The sequence below is a fragment of the Chaetomium globosum genome, genomic scaffold (assembly GCF_000143365.1).
Source record: "Chaetomium globosum CBS 148.51 scaffold_3 genomic scaffold, whole genome shotgun sequence".
In the NCBI taxonomy this organism is placed as follows: domain Eukaryota; kingdom Fungi; phylum Ascomycota; class Sordariomycetes; order Sordariales; family Chaetomiaceae; genus Chaetomium; species Chaetomium globosum.
Window position 1 is genome coordinate 3,801,457 of NT_165978.1, and position 23,066 is coordinate 3,824,522.

At 56.7% G+C, this 23,066-nt stretch overlaps 8 protein-coding genes across 8 annotated transcripts; 3 read left to right on the forward strand and 5 right to left on the reverse strand.

Annotated features, from left to right (window-relative positions):
• Nucleotides 1–363: 363 nt before the first annotated feature.
• Nucleotides 364–4,725, forward strand: CHGG_06520 (uncharacterized protein; the record flags this gene model as incomplete). Its single annotated transcript, XM_001222614.1, has 10 exons — nt 364–427; nt 484–526; nt 649–1,716; nt 2,173–2,218; nt 2,288–2,291; nt 2,461–2,518; nt 3,237–4,093; nt 4,158–4,402; nt 4,460–4,633; nt 4,702–4,725. The coding sequence occupies 10 exons, from the start codon at nt 364–366 to the stop codon at nt 4,723–4,725; spliced, it is 2,583 nt and encodes an 860-aa protein (XP_001222615.1).
• A 433-nt stretch (nt 4,726–5,158) lies between these two features.
• On the reverse strand, nt 5,159–6,815 carry CHGG_06521 (uncharacterized protein; the record flags this gene model as incomplete). Its single annotated transcript, XM_001222615.1, has 3 exons — nt 5,159–5,304; nt 5,371–6,521; nt 6,763–6,815. The coding sequence occupies 3 exons, from the start codon at nt 6,813–6,815 to the stop codon at nt 5,159–5,161; spliced, it is 1,350 nt and encodes a 449-aa protein (XP_001222616.1).
• A 559-nt stretch (nt 6,816–7,374) lies between these two features.
• Nucleotides 7,375–8,739, forward strand: CHGG_06522 (uncharacterized protein; the record flags this gene model as incomplete). The annotated part of the gene is made up of 2 exons (XM_001222616.1): nt 7,375–7,466; nt 7,527–8,739. The coding sequence occupies 2 exons, from the start codon at nt 7,375–7,377 to the stop codon at nt 8,737–8,739; spliced, it is 1,305 nt and encodes a 434-aa protein (XP_001222617.1).
• A 311-nt stretch (nt 8,740–9,050) lies between these two features.
• Nucleotides 9,051–10,541, reverse strand: CHGG_06523 (uncharacterized protein; the record flags this gene model as incomplete). The annotated part of the gene is made up of 1 exon (XM_001222617.1): nt 9,051–10,541. The coding sequence occupies one exon, from the start codon at nt 10,539–10,541 to the stop codon at nt 9,051–9,053; it is 1,491 nt and encodes a 496-aa protein (XP_001222618.1).
• Nucleotides 10,542–11,193: 652 nt separating this feature from the next.
• Nucleotides 11,194–12,042, reverse strand: CHGG_06524 (uncharacterized protein; the record flags this gene model as incomplete). Its single annotated transcript, XM_001222618.1, has 3 exons — nt 11,194–11,296; nt 11,354–11,751; nt 11,812–12,042. The coding sequence occupies 3 exons, from the start codon at nt 12,040–12,042 to the stop codon at nt 11,194–11,196; spliced, it is 732 nt and encodes a 243-aa protein (XP_001222619.1).
• A 671-nt stretch (nt 12,043–12,713) lies between these two features.
• Nucleotides 12,714–13,735, forward strand: CHGG_06525 (uncharacterized protein; the record flags this gene model as incomplete). The annotated part of the gene is made up of 3 exons (XM_001222619.1): nt 12,714–12,752; nt 12,874–13,046; nt 13,126–13,735. The coding sequence occupies 3 exons, from the start codon at nt 12,714–12,716 to the stop codon at nt 13,733–13,735; spliced, it is 822 nt and encodes a 273-aa protein (XP_001222620.1).
• A 419-nt stretch (nt 13,736–14,154) lies between these two features.
• Nucleotides 14,155–16,302, reverse strand: CHGG_06526 (uncharacterized protein; the record flags this gene model as incomplete). Its single annotated transcript, XM_001222620.1, has 5 exons — nt 14,155–14,830; nt 14,913–15,145; nt 15,209–15,591; nt 15,667–15,904; nt 16,255–16,302. 5 exons carry the CDS (start codon nt 16,300–16,302, stop codon nt 14,155–14,157), a joined length of 1,578 nt encoding a protein of 525 aa, XP_001222621.1.
• Nucleotides 16,303–19,500: 3,198 nt separating this feature from the next.
• CHGG_06527 (uncharacterized protein) lies at nt 19,501–22,227 on the reverse strand (the record flags this gene model as incomplete). Its single annotated transcript, XM_001222621.1, has 1 exon — nt 19,501–22,227. The coding sequence occupies one exon, from the start codon at nt 22,225–22,227 to the stop codon at nt 19,501–19,503; it is 2,727 nt and encodes a 908-aa protein (XP_001222622.1).
• Nucleotides 22,228–23,066: the final 839 nt, after the last annotated feature.

The window sequence follows — 23,066 nt, forward strand, 5'->3', positions numbered from 1 at the left end:
CTCCATATGATGGGATGGTATATTTCTATTTTTTTCTCCTTCTCTCTCGCCATATTGACGGCTGCTCGACAGCCCATGTCATCGCTCTTGTTAGTCTCCAATCTTGCTCATGTTTCTCAGTACCAGAACCTCCTACGTCGGTCGTTATGGGAAGCGCTGCAAAACCATACGAGGATGGCGAGGGTTCCTGGCATCAGCCCTACTGGTTAATGGTTGGCTCGCAGAAGCGTACAAACTTGACTTGAACTCAAAAGGTGAGATATCACAATTTGGGCACGATAGAAGGTCCTACAAAATAAAAATACATCATTGACGACTGCAGATTCCATGGCGACCATTGCGGGTTCAATGGTCGAAGACATGATGTCATTGTATACAGGGAATGATCTAGGGGGAGTCCCTGGTCTCTTGCCCAAGCCATACTATTGTAAGCCAGAAGATGATGAAGCTCTCCCGGCTTTGCTGACCATCGTTCGTGCTTAGGGTGGGAAGCGGGCGCTCTGATGGGTTCGTTGGTAGACTACTGGTATGTTCCCGGCCTCAAAAGCCTCGCCATTTACACCAATCTGGGCAAAACAACCCGCACGCCCTGAATAGACCTCGCCCTGACAATCCTCGACGGGGCTAATATTGGCTCGGAACTTGAAGGTACTACACAGGCGACACACGATGGAACGACGTTGCTGAAGAAGGATTGCTTTTCCAAGTCGGGCCGAACAACGATTACATGCCGCCGAATCAGACCATGACCGAGGGAAATGATGACCAGGGGTTTTGGGGCATGGCGGCACTGACAGCAGCAGAAAACAACTTCCAAAACCCGCCGCCGGGGAAACCTCAATGGTTGGCCCTCGCTCAAGCCGTCTTCAACACGCAAGCTGCCCGTTGGGAGAACCAGGACTGTGGCGGCGGCCTGCGATGGCAGATCTTCCCCTGGAACAACGGATACAATTACAAGAATTCCATCTCCCAAGCCTGCTTCTTCAACATTGCCGCACGCCTCGCTCGGTACACCGGGAACCAGTCGTACGCGGACTGGGCCGATCGGACCTGGGATTGGATGGCTGCCACGCAGCTTCTGGATTCAAGAACATACTCCATCTACGACGGTATGCACGTCGAGGACTGTTCCGTGATCACTCCCTACCAATGGACCTACAACGCTGGAGCCTTCCTGTTAGGAGCTGCCGCTATGCACAACTACAGCACCAGCCCTGCCCAAGCCGAGACCTGGCGCAAGCGGATCGATGGCCTTCTCAACGGCACCCAGGTATTTTTCACAGGAAATGACAAGAGCATCATGACCGAGGTGGCCTGCGAGCCCGTTGATCTATGCGATCTCGACCAGCAGAGCTTCAAGGCCTACCTCTCCCGTTGGATGGCGGCGACCACCAAGTGGGCGCCCTGGACATACGACCGCATAAAGCCCCTACTGGAGTCGTCGGCCATCGCGGCTGTCTCGACTTGCACCGGCGGTGGCAACGGGCGCATGTGCGGTCTGAAGTGGGACACAGGGAAATGGGACAACAGCACGGGCGTCGGCCAGCAAATGGCGGCCATGGAAGTCGTCCTAGCTAACACGATTCAGCACTCCCCGTCACCGGTGACGGACTGGGACGGCGGGACGAGTGTGGGCGACCCCGGCGCGGGTGGCGCCGATGTCGGGCGGAAGAACCGGGCATTTCCGCCCGTTTCAACCGCCGAGAGGGCTGGAGCGTATGTTCTCACAATCTTAGCCATTTTAGGGCTGGTTGCGGGGAGCTTCTTTGTCCTGATAGATGAGAATGACCGCTCGTCGCCCTCAGAACGACTTGCAAGGCTTCGAATAACACTGGCCAAGGCCGGCAGTTGGAGCCGTAGTCTGCTAACACTGCGGCGGCAGAGTAGCAGTCAATCAAAAGAGAAAGGTGTGGACCGGTCTTACGGCGGCGAGGCGAGGCAATACCAACAACAACAAGAAGAGTCCGGAAATGGGGAAGATCTGACAATGCATTACTGTGCTCGTACGACGCAACTCAGTCAGCACCCCGTCCCAAAAGTGCATCATGATTGGAGGCGTACGCGGTCCGGGCCGTCAGTTGTGGAAGCTGCACACCCAAGCGGCACGGTTTTAGATTTCAACAATGCCTGGCAGAGCTACTCATATCCCCGACTCATTACTACCTTTCCTAGAGAAACGCCACCCCGTGTGGGGAGCAGGAGTAGGGCCGCAGGTCGGGTCCATTGCATGGAAACCTCGTGGGAAGAGGATGAGATGTTCTAAGATTTTCAACTTCAAGTTGAACAGTGTGGTATGTAGCAATATTTTGTTCAGCGCAGTCATCAAACCCAAGGTCTCATACAATCTAGTTAGGTATGTGGGCACATGCCACTCGTCTGAAGTAACTGCCTCGGCAACAACTCAATACCTTAAGTACCGAGGTGGTGTCTATTTAGGTAGGTACCTAAGTCTGCGTACAGTGCAAGGTAGCTCGATACGCACCTACAAGTTAATGGCGGGGTTGGATAAGTACCGAAGGTAGGTATGGTGAGGTGGCAGTCTAAGTCATCCGAAAACAATTGCCTGCGTCACATCCGATGTCCCCAGCGAACTCAGGCAGCAGTAATAACAGGGGTAAAATTTATCACTGGCACTCAACCTTCCCATCGAGGTAACTTGATGGAGGGATGCACAGTGACGGTGACGGTGACAGTGCAGTCAACGAAACGTCACACACCAGACGACCCCGTGATGATCAGCCACATGCAAACAAGGTCTCAGGTCAAATGGGGAGGCCAAAGAGGGGGGGGCAAAGCGGGCCTAAACAAGGAATACTTAACTAAAACAGCGTCTCAACACCAGGCGTCGCCCTCACCCTTCCCTTTGAACAAGAAAGACCAGCTCGAGGCCAATAATCACATAAGACACTCATCCTCTGAAACATGGGCCCCTTTGCGTTGGCTTCTCTCAGCCTGCCGCTCTCGACCTGGCTACTGTTGCGTTCCTACTCCTGGCTCATCATCGAGAATCACAACCTTAAATTATCTTCTTGTCTTCTCTTTGCTGTTCTGGTTATCCTTATTCTCAAGATAAACCTATCGCTAATCAACAAGTATCGGTTTGAATACCGTGCGCGCGCCTTGGGCTGTGGGCAGGTGGCGGCCTACCCGCACAAGGACCCAATATTCGGGCTGGATGCTTTTTTTGAGGCGCTACATGCTCTAAGCAACCACACGCTTCTGGACCTTTACTCCAGCCGTTTCGCATCATGCGGGACCACTCATTCCACTCTCCTCCTGGGAAAGTGGCTGCTTATGACCAACGAAGCCGAGAATATCAAGACAATCCTCGGCACCAAGATGGAAGATTGGCCCATCGACGGACCTCGACTCCTCTCTACACTTCCAGTCCTCGGCCCGGATAGCATCTTCACTAGCAACGGCGAACCGTGGCATAAGGCACGGTCTATGCTAAAGCCTTCGTTTGTTCGGGATCAGGTCGCCGACCTCCATTGCTTCGATCGGCATATTAGGAACATGCTGGCTGCAATCTCCGCTGAGGGTACCACTTTCGACATTCAGAGCCTTCTATTTGACATGACCATGGACTCATCCACGGATTTCCTGCTCGGTTACTCGACCAACCTACTGACTAAGGCTTCGCCAGAGGCCCAGAAGTTTGTCCGGGATTTCGAATACGCGGGCCGGGAGAGCGCTAAGAAGGCCCGTCTCGGACCCATTCTGTACCACCTGCCGCACCGAAAACTTCGAAAAGCGGTTCGGGGATTGCGGGAGTACGTCCGGTTCTACCTAGAAAGAGCAATTGCCGAGAAAGAGGGAGAGGGAGGCCAGGTGAGAGACCGAAGTTATGTCTTTCTCGACGAACTTCTCAAGGCCGAGCCCCCCGAGGACTACACGGTTGACCAAATTCTTTCCATCCTCATTGCCGGACGGGATACCACCGCGACCGCCATGTCATCCGTGTTTTACTTCTTGGCACGAAATCCTCGCGTAGTAGAGAAACTGAGGATGGAAATAGGGAGTGTGGGCGAGGAGACGCCAACATGGGAGCAACTCAAGCACATGAAGTACCTAAACAACGTGATCAAAGAGGGTAAGCCTTGGGTGCCCCTTTCCCGACCCCACTCCCAAACTAACCCTCGATATCTCGTGCTTAGCGCTACGTCTCTTCAGCCCCGTAGCAACGAACTCTAGGACGGCAAACAAGGAGACCATCTTACCACGGGGCGGTGGTAAAGACGGCAGCCAACCGATACTTATTGCGAAAGGTACTCCGGTGCGGTGGTCAAGTCACGGACTGCACCGGAACAAGGACGTGTTCGGGCCAGATGCTGACGAGTTCCGCCCGGAGCGATGGGAGTCCGATCTTCGCGCCAGGTACAGATCCCCTCCCCCTCCGTCCGTTCGCCTCCATGCGAAATATATGCCCCGGCTGCTGACTGTAAGCTTCAGTTGGGAGTACATCCCGTTTAGTGGTGGGCCGCGGATCTGTCTTGGCCAGCAATTCGCCCTTACTCAGATTGCCTACACCCTGTTCAGGTTCTTTAGGACTTTTCGCGCGATCGAGGCTCGAGACTCTGGGCCGTACCTGCTGCAAACCAACCTTACCATTTCATTCCCTTATGGTTGTTTGGTGAGTGTGACGCGAGCTTGACTGGCCGAGGGTGTGCAGGGGTTGCATATTCTTGTCGTCATGACTAGGTAAGAAAGCACCAAACTTTCTAAAAGAAAAAAAAAAAAAAGAATACAAAAATACACTTCTTCCCAAGATTCCCTTTGCACGTTACGAGAACAAGAAGAACGGAATGAGAAAGCATGGGAAAATGGGAGCACGGAAAAGCAGAGTGATCCATCCCCATTCTTCACCACAGAACCCTCCCGAATGATCATCGAAGCGCTAGAAGTAATGCGTAAAGCCGAGCTTAGCCATCCTGTTCACTGGCTTCGGTCGTAAGAACAGAATAGAGATTCCGAGCCACAGTCCGTGTAATACAGTCCAATGAGCAAAGCAACTTACAATACACTATAACTCGCGGGCCATACCAAAAGCGCCTAACATCTTTCCCAAGAAAGCAAACCAGAAAACACCACGCTAGACTCCACGGCTCGTCGCTTTCCAAGAATAAGTCATTCAATTACGGTTGTGTTGGCGGGGCTTTTATTGTCGATTCGGGTTGGGTAAGTACCGGCTCCTGAAGGCGTGCCCGATGGTGCCTCCGATGACACTCATCCGGCTACCAATCGTGCCATCCTGCATACGGCTAGCCAGGGCTTCCTCAAGTGCCGATTGTGTGACCGAAGCATCTACTAAGCTGTTAGCGGCCACCATTGTCCCTCCAAAACAACTACAAGACGCCAGAGAGCACTCACCATCCAAATCACTAAAACTGCTCCCCATACTGGGCGTTCCATCACTCCCCTCCCTGGAGGCTCCCTTCGCCCGACTGCCTCCCTGGCGTCCCGACGCAGCTAACTCGGCCGTCCGTCGCGGCGAGAGTGGGCCCTGCTGGTGGGCAGCGGCCGGTACTCGTCGTCCATCAGCAGTCGGCCCCGCTGTCGCTGGCCTTCGGGGGACTTGAATTACAGCTGCCGACCCAATCGATGAGTCCGATGTTTGGGATTGCGACTGGCTGGCATCGTCGCTTACTGTTCCTGCTGCCGCCTGACGTCCCCGCCCGGCAAGGTCGCGCATGGTGTTGTTCCCGCGCAGCGTAGCCCCTAGGTCTTGGCCGCTGCTGCTTCCCGCACCGTTGGTTGAGGGGCCTCCCTGGGGGTTGTATGGGAGAAAGGCGAGCTCACCGTCGTCGTCGTCGTCATCGTTGTCATCATCGTCGCCGGCCCCGAACGGATTGTTGCCACCGGTCCGGGGGTCTTTGGATTGGAAGCGTGGCGGGCGGCGGATGATGCGGCTTTCGACGGGGCTGTCTGAAGAGATCGAAGAGGATGGCGATGAGGGTGAGGGCGAGGCTACTGGGCTTTGTGGGGGAATCTCGGTGTCGTTTTCCTCCTGTGGTCGTTGTTGTGGTGATTGCTGGGCTTGAGGAGTCGAGAGGTATGAAAGCCGGTGTCTCTGTGGGTCACTTAGCCGGGTGGCTGTCCCCGGCCTACCGGCTAGCTGGCTCGGTTGGGTATGGGAGGACGGGACTGTGGTGTTAGAGGACGAGTTTCGAGAACTTTCAGGCCGAGCGGGGAAAGCGGTCTTGACGGAGAGCCCAGCGGCAGCAACACCGGCAGCGCCGTGCTCCTCTTCATTCTTCGAAGTCGGCATGGCCGTATCCTTGCGCATCGAAAGAGCTGAAGGAGCGCGACCGGTTCCCAGACTGCCGCGTCTCATGGGTTCTACAGCGATCTGATAACTCCCCGAGGGCTCGGCGCCAGGCACCGGCGATGGGGCGTTAGAACCCCTGGCAGCGGCAGCCTTCAACATGTGTGCTCGGAGTTGAGAAGTATGCCGCTCCGTCAGGTAGGTGGCCATCTGAAGGAGAAAATCAACAGTCACGTCGAACTCGCCGGCGCTGGCACTGTGTCAGTATTGAGGTATGCGATGACAAACCGAGAAGCCTCACAGTTTGGTCCCTGGGCAAGACGATCAGCAACCCAGCAATGTATTCGATGAGACATGACCTACAGTCGACATTATCAGACAGGGACTCAGACAAAATGCTCCACAACGTCTCGGACTTCTTCTCGCTCCAGTTCACCTTTTGACGAACAAGTCAGTCAAGGAGCCGAGCCTGTCAAGGAACACAGTGCGAAGCTCACCGTTCCTGGGTCGACGAAGTCGCCACGGTCGAAGGGCAGCCGAATGTAAACATGGTATCTGGGCTCTGGGCGTTCCTCGGCAGGTTGTTCAAGCTTCTTCCGTCTGTCGGCCGCTGTGGGCTGATCCGCCTTTTGTCTGGAATCCATGGGTTGTTGTTGATGAAAGGAAGGCTGCTGGGAGGCCTGCTGTGTAAACCAAACGGGAAAGGTCAAGCCAGGATGAGCTGGGGTGAGCAGCAAGGGTTTTGTTACATAACCCCTGGTCTGGTTTATTCGATGCAGTTAAGCGGGCGGGGTTTCAGCCAGGTCTCGGCATTGTGGCTCCAGGTACCTAACCAACCTGGGTAGGTAGGTAGGTACGGATGTAGTTACTGTGCAGGCTGTGTTAGCTTCCGCTGTTGCCCAGCAGGTTTGCATGGATCCAGTGCACGTCAAACCAGAGAAACCAAAAAATCGCGTCGCATTCATGTCGGGCAACCCTCACATCGAAACACGCCCAATTCGCCGAACGCTGCTGTTCGCAACCTAGCCTATCCATTTTCCGCAAAGGCGATTGAATTTCCATTGGATCGTAATCTCCCCTTTTGCATTTCCGTTTGCAGCAACCCGACCATGGCCCCATTAATTCTACACAACGTACCCGACGAGGAGCTCTATGTGGGCGACGACGGCATTCAAAGACCCTACGCAATGGTCTTTCCACAGTAAGGATCTACTGGGTTACCTCTGTATTGGCGGGAATTCTAACCGGTTTGCGCATACAGGCAGGACGGATCGCTCCGGTCGAGAAAGGTGACCCACGAAACGGGTTCCTTCGGCAAGTCAACGCGCCGAACGAGGTCTAAGACGGCGACGCCAGCTAGGCGAGAAGACCCGACGATAGCAGCGGCAGACAAAGTTTTTGGCAGTTGGCTAGCGGCTCAGAACCAGAATGCGACACAAACAAGCGCGCCGGCGACAGGGCAACGAAGACCGACCCTCATACCGTCCACCTCTTCCCAGAACATCCCCCAAGCTCAGGAAGAGAACACAGCGCCGTCACAGACCCGGTTTATCAAACAGCAGGTGCCTACCGAAGTAATACTGCGCGGGTACCGCTCGGCGCAACAACAGTATGCCGCTCTCAACCACTACGAGCAGCTGGCCGGCCGGGTATGCGAAGACTACTCGCGCGAACCCCCCGTAGAGAGCCGGCGCTACAAGTCGGAGCTGCGCGACCCAGCATTTACCCGCCGGCGCGCCCTGACTCCCGAAGAGCGCGCCAAGGTCAACAAAGCAGACAGCGGGCAGCACTGGGTGAAAGTGACGTTTGAGTCCAGCGAAGCGGCCGATGCGGCCATCTATGCCTCGCCACAGAAGATCCTGGGTCATCTCGTGTACGCCGAGCCGTACCACGGCATCCCCCCTCTGCGAGACGAGGCTATCCCCGACCCCTCCACGATGGGCAGCGTGCCGCAACGAACAGCCTCCAATATGCAACACCCTCGAGCCCAGTTCGGCTTGGGCACGCAACAATCCGGTGGCTTCGAATGGTCCCCTCCGCAATCGCAGATTTCGTCCTCACTCACGGCGGATACCAGGACCGTGGCCTCCTCCGTCGACACCACCGCTTCCTCCAGCACGGTCAAGGGGAGAGCGCCAGGTCCGAGTGACGATAGCGGCGCAGGACTCACGCCAGCAACGCAAGAAAACCCCAACGACGCATTCTGCAGGGCCATCCCCACTGTGCGCAAGGCTAAGCTCCTGCCCATGGAACAGGCCCTGCTGCCCGCCCCGTCGTTCGCGCAGCGCATCGGAAACCACATCCCCTTCCTCCAGTGGTTTAACGGCGCCATGATTGGGAGCGAGGTGCCCCGCACGGAGCTGGGCGAATTTGACTGGAACAAGGCCAGTTTGTACTGGAAGTTGATGTGGTGGCTGGACTTCTTGCTGGGTTTGTTCGGAGGGGAAATCCGGGATGCTGACAAGGATGACTGAAAACAAGCATACTATTGTTGTCTTGTAGGAAATGGCGATGGCTGACTTTTGGGGTGGCGGCATAATTTGATGGATTGCGGGCGTTTTCCAGCATTTTCAAGGTGTGCATTTTCTGTAGTCCTCGAGTGACGGGTGGGTAGATGTTCATGAAGTGTCTTCGCACCTGTCTTTAACGGCTACGGTGCCTGAGCAAATATCCTTTTCCTTCCTCAACCGCGTTGTGTATGTACAGTGGTGTTGTTGCAACCGGGGTATCCGTCAATTCAAACCCAACTCTCCTCGGCGGTTTCGAGGTCTTTCCAATTCCACAGTCATGTACTGTCATTTGTATCACTCCACGTTCCCTCCCGCTGTTGCGGATCCCCTAGGCTTACGCCAACTGCGTCTTTGGTTTCGTCATCTGTCGAGTCCCGTCGTAACCCCTCGTTCCGCCATGGATGGACCTCCTCGTCGTCCTGGTCCTCGTGGTCATCCTCAACCGCACACTCCTCATCGCCTTCCTCTATGCCGTCGTGCTCACGCCCTCGCCCTTGCCCCAAACTAGATGACCCCTCAACAGCAGCAGGCTCAATGCCGCCGAGCAAGTCCTCCGGGTTCAGTTTCAACGGCTGCGGTTGCGGAGAGAATGGGCGCACGTTCCTCGATCGGTTAAACTCGGAAAAGACACTGTCGGTATCGCGGTCCCTCCCCCTCCCTAGGTCTGAAGCGGTCACGGCCCCGGTCAAGCTTTGGTACCGGTCCGTATCCACCAGCAGGCTATCGGAGCGCGTACCCTTTGCCCCTCGCATTGTGTCAGCACCCGATGTGTCCGCTAATATGCTCTTAGGTGGCAGGATACTGAACAGCGTGGCACCTTCTCCCGAGGAACCCACCCCAGCACCTCCGTCACCACCACCACCACCTCCCTTGCCCGTCCCACCCAGCGGATCCATCTCGGCCGCGAACAAATCCACTCCCTTCTCCAACACCTCCTCCAACCCGCCGCCCGTCCACCCTTTCCTCGCCAGACTCTCAAAGATATCCACCTCGGCCCGGACCAAGCTACAACTCGCCTCCACAATCCGCCCGCTCGCCTCCTGGCTCTCCCCCAACAGGGTACGCGCATGGTCGCCATGCAGCACAGTCAAGGCATCAAGCTTCCCCGTCAGCTCGACGAGGTGGCTGCGTAGCTGGCCGACGTCGCGGCGGCGCTGGCGGTGCATCTTGACGCCTTCCTTCTCGAGGCGGCGGATCTCCCTGCTCTGGGCTTCGAGGGCGCGGGCGTAGCCTTCCTCCTCGTCATCAACGGCGGCGCGCCACCGGTCTAGGTCGTGTAGCAGCGGCACCTCGAAGGCGCGGTAGACGGTTTCTGAGAGGATGTGCTGATGGTTCGCGACTAGGTGCTGCAGGCCAGCGGCCGCGAGGAGGGTATCGGCGGTGCAGGCGGCGCCGCGGTTGGCAGCAGTCGTGAAGCTGTTGCTGAGTGGGGCGCCTGGCGGTGGTCCGGCGGCGGACAGCTCGGCGCGGGCTTCTTTGAGGCGGGCGCAGGCCTCGAGGGCCGAGCCGAAGGTGGAAGCGGCGGTGGAGAGGGAGGCGAGGGCGAGGCGGTAGGCTTTTGCGCTGGCGAGTAGATCGGCGTAGGCGGCTTGTGAGTGGGCCAGGTCGGCTTTGGTCAGGACGGCGTGGGCCGGGCGCGGAGGTGGTGGTGGTGGGAGGTTGTATTGAGATATGGGGTTCGCGGTCGAGGCGTAGGAATAGGTTGGACTCGCGGGGACGGGGGGAAGTTGGGACGGGCTCGGTGATGGTGGCGAATTCGCAGACATGGTTGATGGATTTTGGTGCCGTCGAGAAGGGGAGACGAGGGAGATGGCCCGGTTGCGATGGACGGCTTGGTCGAAGACGGGAGAGTGAGTTTGTTTACTTTGGCTCTTTGGGTTCGTCGGGCTTGAAGCTAACGACGGGCCCACATAGTCTTGGTCGGGCAACAGCGTCTGACAACTGTAGATTTAGTCAATACTCGAATGAAAATCAGGGAAATTCCTGAAATCAACCCCCGGAGACACCACTTCAGCAATGCTCGATGATGACAGGAGCAGGAAATGGTGCATGACAATTGTGCATGACACTTGCCTGAACTGCCTGCCGGGTGCGCATGTGATGATGCAGCTGGGCCAACAGCGGGCCGCGCGGTAGCAGGGGGGGTTGATAAGATAGGCTTCTTGGTGGGGTCGGCAGTAGAATGAAACACCTCTGGAAGCCGGCACTGACCGGGCACTTTGGCCAGCGGGGGCTGCCTGAGAAACCAAAATCATCAGACGACATAGTTAAAATCAAGGAGGTATCTAGTCTCGCTAGTGTATGTATATGGTCTAGCATCAACGCCCAATTCGCCCCGCCAGGTAATAAGTAACATTACCTCCCCAGTCCCCAACAAGTTCCCTTCAACCAAGCCATGGACCACGGAAAAAGAAGCTGCTAGAGCTCAGACTTGCCCTCGTTCCCCAACGCCGGAAGCCGTTCTGTCAGGAAGGCCTCGACGTCGTCCCATTCCTCCACGCAAGCCGAGTGCCCCATGTTCCTTGAGATCTCGGTCAGCAGCAAGCACAAACTGTGCGGGCCCTCGATATTGACTCACTCGTAAATCTTCAACGTGGCATTGTATCCCAAATCCTTCAATAGGTCGTACGACTTCTTCCCGAGCGCCGTGTTAACGACCTGGTCCGAGTCACCGTGGCCCATGAAGATGGGCGTGTCCTTGTTCGACTCGGGCTTGGGTACTAGCTCGGCAAACTTGAGACTCAGCAGCAGGTAGGACGAGAGCGCCACGATACCAGCCAGCTTCACCTTCGAGGTAAGACCGCTGAACAAGCTCATGGCGCCGCCCTGGCTGAAACCTCCGACTACAATGCGGTCGGCGGGGATGCCAGCGTCAATCTCCTTTTGGATGAGGTCGTGGAAATACGCCTGGCTCAGCAGGATGCCAGCCTCGTCCTCGTTGCGGCGAATGGACTCGACGTTGCCGTCGATAGTGTGCTGGTGGTGTAAGCAATCTTTGCTCATTATGAGCGAAACGAAGCACAGCGAAGGACTCACAATATCATACCACCCAGGCATTCTCATGCCCATGTTGCAGGTGATTGGAATCGACGGGGCATGGGGCAGGATGAATTTGACCTCATCAAGGCGCTGCCGCCGGCGCCAGTTCTCAACGGCGCCCGCCCAGCCATGACCTGTGTCGCCCAGACCGTGGACGAAGATGACAGTCGCAGTGTGCCGCGATGTTGCGGGGAACAGCAGGGATGGTGCCCGAACGATTGACGCCATGATTTGCTTGAATCAGCTCCTAATCGTAGCGACTGAGACTTGTGCAGGGTGTGCAGGGGAATGTCGAAGTCGTGTCGACGATGGGTCCGACCCGGAATCCTAAAACAACCTAGGTCTCTCCTGTGTAAGGTACCTCGGCGGGGCGGGGCGGGCCTGAGGCAGATGCCGATCCCGTCACTTCCAGGTTGTTCGGGGTTACCAAGTCGAACAGGTCAGGGTTAGGAGCAATCACCCGCGCGGGTTCCGCATCGGGATGACAAGATCCCAGCAGGAATTAGTAAATGCTTACCAAAACAGGCAAGTACCCAGGCAACAAAGGAAATGCCCGAAAACGCGAGATCGCGAGCGAGTTTCCAGACAATATTCGAGTGTATCAATCAGTTCTATGAATATTCGGGTTGGTAAGCTGTAGGCTAGGGAGCGAGACCATCGTTCGAATACAAATCGAGCCATTGAACATCTCTCCAGTGCCGCGAGTGCTCTGCATGTCCCAGGTCATGTTTAGGAACCCCATCTTCAGGTTGTTCCTTCTATCAACCCCAATCCTCATCCTGGCTCTCTTTTTGCCTTCATCAGCATCAACCCCATTGGCACATATGATACTACCCTCCTTGACTAAGATCAAGAACTATTCTACCTCGTTGTTCAAGCCAACACAGCCGTCTTCCAAAATGCCGAAAGCACCGGTATATTTCTTCAGCCATGGAGGAGTAAGTATCAATACACCAACACCCTAATTTATTTATATCCAAGGTATAGAGGGAGAGGGAGAGGGAGAGGGAGAGAGAGAGAGAGAGATCATTGTGCAATATTAACAGTTGACCCTCGTAGCCGAATGTCCAATACGACACCGAACACCCCGCCTACTCTGTTCTCCAAGCCATCGGCAAGGAGATCACTCAGAAGGTCAAACCCAAGGCGCTTGTAGTATTCTCGGCTCACTGGCAGGCCGAGCCCAACGAGATCAACCTCAACAACGCCGAGGACACCGACCTTATTTATGAGTATGTTGACGCCTCCCTTTCCTTTCCTTCGCTCAAGCCAAACGCACCCCCAAACATTACTAACAAACTCCCCCCTTAGCTTCTACGGCTTCCCACCAAAGTTCTATGAAGCCACCTTCCCCAGCAAAGGCAGTCCCGCGCTGGCCTCACGGATCCTCACCCTACTCTCCGACGCGGGAATCCAGGCCAAGGGTCTGAAGCGTGGCCTCGATCATGGCGTCTTCTCGGGCTTCAACGTCGCCTTCAGCCCCGCAGAGAACCCGCTCACCGTCCCGCTGGTCCAGGTCTCGCTCTTCAACAACGAAGACCCGGACGCCCACTACCGCCTCGGACAGGCCGTCGCCTCGCTCCGAGACGAGAACATCGTCATCATCGGCACCGGCATGACGGTGCACAACCTCCGCGACTTCCGCATTGCTCGTGGCCAATCCACGCCTCTGCCCTACGTGGCGTCGTTCGACAACGCTCTGAAGGAGGCTGTCGAGGCGGATCCAGGCGTTAGACAGGAGAGGATGGCGGCCGTGTCCAAAAGGCCGGATGCCAGGCAAGCACACCCATGGATGGATCATCTCATGCCGGTGTATGTGGCGGCCGGCGCGGCAGGAGAGGATAAGGGAACGCAGACCTGGACGATGCACGAGGCATGCATGGCGTGGGCGCAATACCGATTTGGGGACGTTCCTGCGTGAGGCCAGGTGCTCTATCCACACTGACATAGCATTGTGAACTTGAGTGGTGACAACTATCAAGTCATCTTTTATTTTTCCTTGTCTGAACTTTATGTGCGGTATTACCAAGCTAGAACCGCTTTGCAAATACACCCACCACCAGACCACAACATACCTCCTTTTCTTCTAGACCGTGACCAGCTTCCTGCCGTTCGATTACCACAGCACATGACCACCACTCACCCAGCCACCGTGGATGTGTGCAAGCAAATCTACCCAGCAAAATGCCCCTCCCGTCTATCCACACAGCCACCAGCTGCCTCCCTCCGTTCACTCTCCTAGACAGCCGATCACCCTCACCAATGACCCTGCCCACACCCCATTTTCAGCACCATGGCCGCGGATTCTTCCTTCTTCGGCAACCACGGGCCCCGTGGCGCTTACATGGCGGCGACGATGGTATCATCCACCATCTCGGAGATGTCGCCCAGAAACAGGCTGGCAACAACCGCCGCGCCGCCAAAGGCAGCGCTGCAGTAATAGACCCAGGGGTACGCATTCGCGTACGCCTGTTGACCAGCCGCCATGATAGCCAGCCAGGCGGCATCATCAACGCCCGGCAGACCACGGATCTCCTTGACGAGCGAGACCGAAGTCAGCTCGATGATCTCGCGGATGACGGCCGGGTCGGTGACGCCGGCGCGCGCACAGGCCGGGCCCACGAGGGCGGCCAGCTCGGGCACGAGGCGCTGCACAAAAACGTTGAAGTAGACGGCGTAGCCGACGGCGCCACCCACGATGCGAACCGCAATGGTCAGCGCTGTCACCGTCGCGATCACGTCGCCCGCGCAGATAATGGTTGCGACTGTCGAGACCGGGATCGTGATGCCGCCGACGCCGACGCCGGCAACAAAGAGGATGCCATACACGGCGTGCATGTTGCTGGGCGTGGCGAGGGCCAGGCAGCCGCAGCCGATTGTCATGAGAACCGAGGCGCCGAGGATCAAGTACCGGATTTGGCTGCCGCGGAAGTGGGAAAGCAGCGCCAGCGAGACGATGCAGCCGGTAAAGACACCAAATGCGAAGGGCATGCCGCGGAGGCCGACACCAATGGGCCTAAGGGGCGGAGAGAGCAGGTTAATAAACGAGTGGCCCAGAGCAAAGGGGGACACAGGAAGGTGGAAGGTTGGAGACTTACTCATGGCCGTAGACATTGTAAGCCTCAGGGGGCCACAGCAGCAACACCGAGAAGAAGTTGGCACCTGAGATAAAGGTGATGATCATGGTGAGAGCCAGTGTCCGGGGAGCTTTGCTGAGGTTGCGGGGGACCATCGGGGTGGCAGTGCCCCGGAACTCCCAGACCACGAACGCGGCCAGCGCGCAGACGCCGATGATCAGAGGAGCCAGGGTACGGGCGCTCGTCCACGGAAACTGCATCACCACCCCGTCAGCAATGCTGCCTGCTATCATATGTTTGACCCAACAGCGACTTACCTGGTATCCACCGGCGAGAATGCCAACCTCAAACCCAGCCAGCCCAATAATAGACAAAAGTCCGCCGATGAAGTCCGTCCGGTTTAGTAGGGCTAGTCTTTCCTTCCAGCCCTGGACTCGGGCACGGGGCGGGGGGAAGTAGAAGAAAATGGTCAAGACGATACCGGCAAAAGCCCAACCCGTTGTCACGATCGAGATGTAGCGCCAGTTTGAGTAGGCCGCAATCAGCTGGGCATACATGGCAGACGGCAGGAACGGAAGAACGGTCAGAACCATGCCGGCGATGTAGTAACCACGGTGAGACAGCGGAACCAGCTCGGCGGTGCCGGCCAGGGCCGTAAGCTCGTTGATGCCCGTACCGATGCCTGTCAGGGCCATGCCAGCTTGAGAAGGGATGCAGGTTAGCCTAGGTCTTGCCACTTTTGACATGATCTCGCTATTATGCCGGGAGGACTTACCGATGAACATGCCCATGTTAGTCGAGGTCCCGCAGATGATCTGACCCAGAATGATGATGGCGCTTCCGATAATGGCGACATAGCGGCGGCCCGCAAGATCCGAGAGAGCACCAACAAAGGGGGATATGGCTGCGGTGGCTAGGAGGTTCGCAGTGATAAACCAGACCCAATAGTTGAGACCACCGAGGTCGCGGTAAATGTAAACCGGGGCACCGGCTGTTGCAAGCAAGAGAGATTTCTGGTTAGTGATTGAACAGCAGAAAGTGGTAACAACCCGATGATGAAGATGTGAGTGAAGGTGAAAGGAAGAGAAAAACAGCAAAAGAAAAAAGCATACCAAACAAGTACAGCGGAGCCTGAGCACTCGTCCACATAAAGGCCAGGGCAGTCAGAGCCAGCCAGCGGGTTTGAATTGGTTTTGCGCTGGATAAAGGTCAGATCGTAGCGACTCCAAGAAACCAGAAACATGGAACATCGGAAAAACACAAACCGTGAGGTGAACCGTCGTCCTCAGATGATGTCGGGCTCGCGCACAACCATGACACCTGTCATTCTAGTGCTGAGTTCCCAGGCGCTGCCATATCGAACCTCCTCAGAGACATTGATCTCCTTCGGAGGAGGGCGAGGCAGCGACATTGTGAGGCACTACTCTCTTCTTTCTTTTCTGTTCCTGCACGGCCGTAAGCTTTTCTGGATCTTGTACCATGTTTAAAGGTGTATGAATTCGGGGGGTGTACCTGTAATAAGACAAGTAACAAGGGCAAGGGAGAGAAGGAGAGAATAGATTGGTTTGCTGTTGTGTAATGGTCTGGGGAGCGCCACTTCGTGTTTTGTGCTTCGCTCTTCTGTTCCGAGAGCTGCGGGTGAAAAGAAAGAGGAAGCAAACACGGCACAGCAGGAAGGAAGAGATTTTTTATACCTGAAATAAGAGGACCCCAAGGTTCTCTCTCCCCTCCTCTTCATGGCATATCGTCTGGTTTCGTGACTTCCCCTAAGTGGCCGTGTGGGAAGCCGAAGCGTTCACTGTGCTGTTCTAAACCAAGGTACCATCGAGATGAGCAAACGTTGTCGGCACAGGGACATGCCCTGGAAAGAGCCGCATTCCGATGTTGTGTTCGGACCCGAGAGTGATACTCTGGAAGGAGAGTATGTGGTCGGGCTGGATCCAGAACCTCAGAACCTGTGCATGGGAAAGAGAGGGCCAGGGGTCAGCTTCAGGGTTCATGGCAGCAAGTTGGCCCCAAGTCTCGAGCTGCCATGGTCAAAACGGATGCCTCCCGCTGGCGGTCCCTTACAGGCCGTGCATCCTGTACGATGAGAGGTTGGACTGAGCGGTATTCTCCGCCCCGTTGGTATCTCTACACACCAACATCAGCGGCGAACTCCGCGAGGAATGGCACATGCATCGTCCCTATGTTTGCTGCCTCCGTGCCCCGAGGACTAGCCTTGACGAGCTGATGACGCCATCTAGAATCATATGCATCCTCGAGTCAGGATACCTTGTCGCCGAAACAGTTCCAAATAGGACCATATGGCCGTGTCTCAGCCTTCCCATCCCACGCGTCCAGTGTGGGCTGCAAGAATATCACAACCACATCGCCAGGGGGCCCAACAACGAGATCACCAATTCGGCGTGTTCTCCGATCTAGGGATGAAAAACGCGCAGCCCGGGCCCTGATGCCATATGCTCCAATTTCTTGGGGAGATGGGTGGATAGTGAGGGAATAGGGCACCTAATCTTGCCGTGAATGTAGCCAGCCGTCTTGCAGTTCAGCAGCAGCAGCAGCGGCGGCGGCAACAGGAGGTCATTATTGTGATACAAGGGCTCGCCAAACCGAATCTCCATGCTCTCGGTGATACTGAAGAGCCCAAAAAAAAAGCCGGTACGTGCGAGAAAGGACCCGGAATTTGGGATCCAATTTCTCGGTTGGATTGCCAGATTGATTCGGCTGGGAAGTGAGCCGGGAGGAGAGCCATCGGGGTCCTCATGCAGTCGTTCTGTTTGTTGCCTGGCTCCCACGTAAGTGTCGGGGCCGTGTTGGTATTTCCTCGGCCGATGCTCGTTGAGGAAGCAGCTGGTGCAAGAAGGTGATTTGAAAAAAGTTTGAGTCACGGCGAGGAAGACGGAAGTGAGTTGTTGAACCGCAAAGAGACCGAGACAGGGCGGGCTGCATATGGTAGTATCCCTGCTCCTTGCAACCCAACTGCCCACCTACCTAAGGTTGCTAACCGCGAAAGAGCGAAAGAGCGATGGTTATCGGGGTGGTAGTGAAGACTCTGAGCCATGACGATGAAGGCTCATGCTGCCCTGACTGCACATGGCACCATCACCTTGTGCTCTTCCGGGGATTTCAACCGTGACACACAAGAGCATTTATGGCTTGTACCACGGTGCTCATGCTTCGCATATTAGAGGCAACCTCCCTCAACCAGGCTGACGGACTTCGTGATCTCGTCTAGCTTGACCAGTCTGTCGCTGATGAGTTGACTCCATGCCCAAATCACGAACTCTCCCTAGCAAACCCCCAGCAACCCACGGATGCTGGCACTTTGATCCATATCCGAGTCGAATCCCTCTTCCGATCCTCCACCTCGAGAGTGTTTGCAGTGTCATGCCGCATCCGTCCTCCTTCTCCGCTCTGTCACCATATCAATACTGCCATAACCCGGGCTCCCACCGGAGAGACTTACAAAAAGGGAACATCCGCGCAGGGCCTAGGTCGATCCGCACAGCCTCGCCCAGGTTGCCTAGGGCACGAGATATCGGGCCCGATCTGCATGCATGGTGGACCTGGCACCGGCCTGAGCATGCATGTCATCGAATTTGGCCGTTTTAGAAATAAGGTTACGTGTGTTGGATTCGGCGTATTGTCTGCGTATGGAGGGGCATGGTTGGGACCCCCAACATGCATGAGCAAGAAGAAAGGGGCCGAAGAGGGGTTATGAGAAACGGTGGGAACGGGGACAATAACCTTTCCGAGCTGTTGGTTCCGGAGTCCTGTTGGTTCCGCTCATCGTCGCCCGGTTGATCCACTGCCTTGGCCCCCCCCCCGTCCTCCGGGCCCGGTCCCGGGTACCCAAACGGTCGTCCAATCTCGGACACCATGGCGCAAACTTTTCAGGGAGACTGAAGCAATTTGATAGCTGACGGGGGAGATGGCTCAACCGTGATGTTACTCCGGTACTGAATGATGGGTTCGCGGAGACCGGCGCTGACCGGTCACTCATTCACTCACTCACTCCACCACCCATCTCCACAACACGCTTCCAACGGCGCCAAAAATAAGACATACAACACCAGACATTCGCTGGTCGTCTCCGACCCAACTACTACCCTGGCGGTTGCTGGTTTGTCATGAGGAGAGCGGACGGGATCCCGAACTTTTCAGCACCTATGGTCGTATGTATTAGGAGTTGGCAGTGCTGCGGTTTGTCAACAGCATGCTGACCGTTGTGTCACTGATGGGGGGAAGCCACTGGCGTGACGTAGAGTGATGATAATGTGAATTAGGTAGAGCATGTCGCCCGAGTGCCAGGTCCCAAAAAAAGAAGGAGGCCAGACCGTGATCTGCAGCCGAGCCTCCTTTGGCAGGACACAAAACGTAAGCAAAAAGAGACGCGCGCGTACCGAAGGCGCAGGTTCGCTCCATCGAGCGATGGTATCCAAGCAGTTGGTACATCCATCCCAATCCAGTCCGATCCCCCGTGGTATCGCCGAACGCCGTCCTGACCAGTCCCCCTATACCAATTTTCCTCCCCTCTCCTACCCACTCACTCCCCTTCCAACCCAGCTCTCCTGGGAATCCTTCGTTCTGTACATACATACACCCTCTTTCACAAAGCATAATTCTCGGTATGCAAAAAGATCTCCTCAAGCATATCATCCCCCCAAATTTCCGCCTGCAGCCGGGCGACCGTATTCGCGACGCCGACGCGCATCGACGGAGGGCCGCACACGAACACGGCCGTCCGGCGCCCAAGGATCCCCCGCCCGTCGGGCCCGCCCGTAGCCCACTCCTTGAGCATGTAGCCTAGGTCTGGCCGCCCATACTCGACGCTCCACCCGCCGTCGATCTCGTGCGGGATCGGGAACGCGAACCGCATCAACGACCGCTGGAACTCGGTCGGCGTCTCGGGGAACCCGAAATCGAACCCCGAAGGCGGGCCGATGGTGCTCGTCGGCCGCGCTCGTGAGAACCCGCCCACGTCGGTGCGTAGGTGCGCGAGTTCAGGCGGGTGGACTGGTGCCGAGCCGCCGCCGCTCCCTTCGGCAGCGCCTTGGTAATGTTGTTTGGTATCGCCCGGGGCCTCGCTGCCGCCCGCTTGGCTGAGGCGAGGGTCTGCCTCGGCGAGGATCTGGCTGTAGCGCTGTCTCCCTGCTGGCGGGGCGTAATTAAAGTAAGGGGCGCCGTCGCTGCGGGCCGCTTTTAGTGGCGGGAAGTGGAATTCCCCGTCGTTCTTCTTGTGTTGGTTGCTGGCGCCGGAATGTCCCTCCGAGGCGGGCGGCTCGAGGCTCTTCCCCTCGCTGTCGCGGCCCTCAAGCCTGCGCAGCGTCTCTTCCGCTGGGGACAGCCCGCTCATGTTAGGAGGCGGGCCGGGCGGTGGTGGGGGGAAGCTGTGGGGTTGGAGGTATTTTTGTTGTGGCAAAGCCGTAATGCGGTCTTCATCCTCGCGCCGCAGTTCGCGCTCTCTCTCCGGATCCCCCTGAGCCTCAGACGTGATAAGGGCGCTGTTGCGCTTACTCGCAATGCCTGCGACGAAACCGTCGAGCTTGTCATGGAACATGTTGCTCAGAGGCCTAGGCGCGCGGCTGTGAAGAGCGGTTGCATTGGCCTTCTGTCGAACTGACGCAGTGACGAAAAACTTGCAGGTAACACTCTCTGGCGGCGCGGCCTCGCGGCAAATCCGAAGCTCCTCGCGGAACCAGTCCATGGCTTCCAGCCGCTTGAGCGACCATACCACCACAATCTTCTTGGTGATAGCTTTCCCGTCGCGCATTCGTTTGATCAGGTTCAAGAGTTGCGACATCAGGGACGTGATACCGCTCCCACCGGCGATCAGGATGCAGGTATCAAACGCCGCTAACTCGCGGCGCATTCCACCATAAGGACCGTCGAGGAAGGCGCGGTAGGTGTGGAAAGGCCCCTTGCTGATGGCGGTGTCGAGCACCTTGCGCGTAAAGCCGCCGTACGGGCGGAAGACGAGCACGCAGTCTCGGAATTCCTCACCGTACTCGGACGGAAAGTCCTCGCTGCAGAGGGAGGAAATAGTAAATGGGTGGTTCTCCAATACAGAGATACCCGGCATGCGGAGGTAAACGTATTGACCAGGCTTCCACCGCATCTGTGTCGGGATGGTGATTTTGATGGCGTTCTCCGTCATGATGTTGATGGCGGCCTCATCTCCCACAAGCCACGCCATGCGCCACGGCCTCGCCCAGTTCAACTTGAAGAGGCGGAGGATATTGCAGACGACGATGATGGCGGCCGACGCGATAAGGTAGCCCCACGACATGAGGAAATTCTTGGTGTGCCAAAAGAGGACCGCGACGTAGATATAGCCGACGGGGGCGTGCAGCAACGAGAAGATCTCGTACGCTGTCCTGCGAATGATGGGCAGCGAGCCCACACAGAGCCAGCAGAGTGGGACGATGCAGGCAATACCGGAACCATAGATGATCCCGCTCCCAGGAGGGAAAAGGGTGTCGAAGACCCGCATTCCACCGTCTTCCCAGACCGGCTGGATATAGAAGGGGATCATGTGAACCAGCGACATGAACAGGCAGAGATATCCCAGCCAGCGGTGGAAGACGTTGAGGCGCTCGGGGCCGATGCCAGTGATGATGGTAAGGATGTTTGTTTTGGTGCTCGTGGCGATGATCCAAGGCGTCATGGCGACGGCAATCATGCCGGACCGAATGGCGAGCGGGGGGGAGCCGAACCGGATGCTCTGCCAGTAGAGGGGCTGCTGCAGAAAGCAGAATATGGTCACAAACGCGACGGAGATGAAGGCACAGCCCAGCACGGCGAGGGAGCTGAAGGTGAACCGGTGTTTCCCGAACACGATATCCGGGATTGGGCGGTAAAAGACCCATCTGAACAGAGCCAGGGTATCGTTGAAGAAGCCGACAGACGAGAAATGCGCTTTCGGTTTGAACTTCTTCTCTTCAACTTGCGGCTCTTCCGGGAAGAAATGCCGCCCTGATTCCGAGGCCGTCACGCCTGTTGCGAGAGCAGCCGACCTATCCCACCCGGGATCCATCGAGTACAAGTTCTGAAAATGTTGCTCCATCTCCTGCTTGTAGATGGCTTGCCGGATCTTGTCCTGCCAGTAATGCCATATCCTCATAAACACGGCTAGCCCCCCAATGGCAAGCGCGAAATATGTCCACCCCAACCCATACTTGCCAGACTGCGACCACGGATCTACCGTGAGGGCCTGTACCAAGCCGGGTGGGCTGTTTGGCGCAAGCGGTATATTGATGCGCTTCGCGAGCTCGGCCAGAGTTTCCGGAGTAGCGCCAGCGGCGCTTCGCAGCGCCGATTGGAGTTGTGTAGCCATATGTTGTGTTTCCCTGTGCCAGAGCCTCGATGAACGGTCCCACCGGGACACCAGCCCTCCTTACTGTACTCTCTTTCTATGATGCCGCAGGACCCGAGCCGCAACGGGGAGCCTCCGCCAAGATTGTTGGTATTGGTATTGATATTGTCGTCGATGATGAGGCGAGGGACGCCGGGGGAATGCCGGGTCGCCTGATTTAGCTGAGATCGTAGAACGTCGGGACATCCATCGAAAGAAGAGAATGGGATGCGCAAGCGGGAAGGATCCGGAAAGGTAGATGTGCCGCCAGCGCAGGAGAGGGGCACAGTGATATACAAGTACACTAATAAACGCTACCCTGTTGACGCAGAGGTGTGGTGTGCCCAGGAGCGTGGCTTGATCTCGACCCAATCCCAATCCACCAGTTGATCCAGTTGAATGCGCAAGCCGAAGCAGTGCTAGTATCGAACGTGAAGAACCTCTTGGCGCGAATCGAACTAAGCTTGTCCGGACGAGGAAGCGTCTTAGGCGGGCCGGGTTGCAGGATGGAGATTTGCGAGCATGGAAAAGGCACACACCAGCAGTTTCCAGCGGTTGCGTGGGTTTTTAATATTGGACACCAGTCCTGCACGGCTGCATGGGTATCACACGGGAAGTGAGATAGCTCCTCCGCGGGATAAGTTGGCGGTATCTTGTCGACCGACAGTCCTCGGCAGAGCTGCACAGGCGGGCGCTAGTCTTCGAGGTTCGGGCCTTGCAGGTTCGGGGGGAGAAAGCGAGCGGGTTTGTCAACCCCGAGTGGCCGATTCTGCTCCGTCGCAGTAGTGATCTGCGAGTCTTTCTCTTGGTCGCTGTCACTT